Source organism: Fulmarus glacialis, unplaced genomic scaffold (assembly GCF_000690835.1).
Source record: "Fulmarus glacialis isolate BGI_N327 unplaced genomic scaffold, ASM69083v1 scaffold9565, whole genome shotgun sequence".
Classification (NCBI taxonomy): Eukaryota; Metazoa; Chordata; class Aves; order Procellariiformes; family Procellariidae; genus Fulmarus; species Fulmarus glacialis.
The window spans coordinates 604-2377 of NW_009211180.1; the positions used below are offsets into that span (position 1 = coordinate 604).

Below are 1774 nucleotides of genomic sequence, written 5' to 3' on the forward strand. Positions count from 1 at the left end.
TCTCTGGTGCCACTCAGCGACGAGCAGAGCCGGGCTGTGCTGAGCTCCTCGCTCTGCTCTGAGACCTGGCTAGAGGTTGGGCCAGCAAACCTGCTCGCTTTTGTCTGTACTAGACTGTTGCACGTGGAAATGTAGGAGCAAAAGGGATCTGCTGTGGCGTTGAACCCATCTTTAACTACCCTAGACTCATTTGTCCTTCCTTCCTAGGCTCCCTGGGAGACATCTCCAAATCCTTCCTCGATCTCACCGACCCAGATGAGATCAACAGCTACTTTGCCTTCAACGTCACCTCGGCGCTTTGCCTCACCTCCACCGCCCTGCAAGCCTTCGGGAAGCGGCCTGGCTCGAGCAGGACGGTGGTGAACATCTCCTCGCTCTGTGCCGTCAAGCCCTTCAAGAACTGGGCGCTGTACTGCAGCGGGAAGGCTTCCCGGGACATGATGTTCCAAGTGCTGGCGCTCGAGGAGCCCGATGTCCGTGTGCTCAACTACGCCCCGGGTGAGGAGGGGAGCTCATTAATTGCTATTAGTTTTCTGCTGGCTTTGTGGTTAAAAGATTCTTGCAGCCAAGCCAGGTACAGAGGGAGAATGAGCCCCAGATTTTGCTTTTTCCTTCTGTGATTTCTTTTTTTGTTGCTCTTTCCCCAGGTCCTCTGGACACGGACATGCAGCTCTTGGCCCGGACTAAGACAGGAGACCCTGAGATGCGTCAGTATTTCCAAAGCCTGCAGGAGAGCGGGCAGCTGATAGACTGTACCGTGTCGGCCCAGAAGCTGGTGAATCTCCTGGAGAAGGACACCTTCTGCTCCGGTGCCCACGTGGATTTCTACGACATCTGAGTTACTCTCTCCTCCACCTTTGCCTTCCCGCTTTGCTTTCTGCTGAGCCGTCTCTCGGGTGCCTCCAGCATGTTCGGTGACCTTGTTTCAGTCCTGGGTGCTGTGCAGCTTTTAAGAGAAGACCTCTGGGTGCCTTATCAATACTCCTAGTGCCCCGATGGGGATGGGGGGAAGTTATTGGCTTTGCTGCGCCGTAGCTGTTGAGCCCTCCTGGGCACCCGCCAGCAGGAGCAGGGATTTCTCAGCTGCTGGGATGGGGGAGCAGAGGTGGCTTTTCCAAGGGATGGGCACGGAATTCTTAAAGCTCTCCTGTGGGGGAGTGTGTGAGAGCCGAGGAGGTACCAGAGCATGCAAGACCAGGTCAGAAAAGCCACCCCAGAAGGTCTTGAAGAAGCCAACAGTAGGGTTAGAGCTGAGTGTCCCCGTGTCTGTCCCCTTTGCCCCACAGGAGCTGTGCTCAGCACCTGAGCAAGTCACCAAAGGGCAAAAGAGCCATTGCCGGGGCCAGAGGAGATGGCTGTCACCCCAGAGCCATGGCTCTCCATCCTTTGTCTCACTAGTGGCTTGCCCAGACTTCCCTGCAGTTCTGGGATCATCTCTCTGCAGGGTTTGTGTATTAAGGTAATGGAGCAAAGCCTGTTCCTGTGGGTTTTGCGCAAAGGCAATAAATCACCAGGAGGGGGAGCTGGCCATGGAGATGTGAATATTTGGGTGCCTGGCTGGGGTCACCAGCTGACAGAATCCTGTGCACAAGTGCACATCTGAGACACAGCCCTGAGTTCATGCCATGCTCCTGTTTGCAGGTTTTGGGTCCAAGCCTGGATTTGGGGCTTCAGCCCCCCCTGGGTTGTTCTTTTAATTATTTGTGGGTGTTCATTCTTATTTTTTCATCAAGTTCCAGGAGGCACAAGCCCTTATAGACTTGCCCTTCTAGAT

General features: G+C 54.8%; 1 protein-coding gene across 1 annotated transcript; it reads left to right on the top strand.

Annotated features, from left to right (window-relative positions):
• Positions 1 to 207: 207 nt before the first annotated feature.
• SPR (sepiapterin reductase (7,8-dihydrobiopterin:NADP+ oxidoreductase)) lies at positions 208 to 838 on the top strand (the record flags this gene model as incomplete). Its single annotated transcript, XM_009577436.1, has 2 exons — positions 208 to 498; positions 648 to 838. Coding segments are annotated over 2 exons (482 nt in total), but the record flags the coding sequence as incomplete, so codon positions are not given.
• Between the last annotated feature and the right edge of the window lie 936 nt (positions 839 to 1774).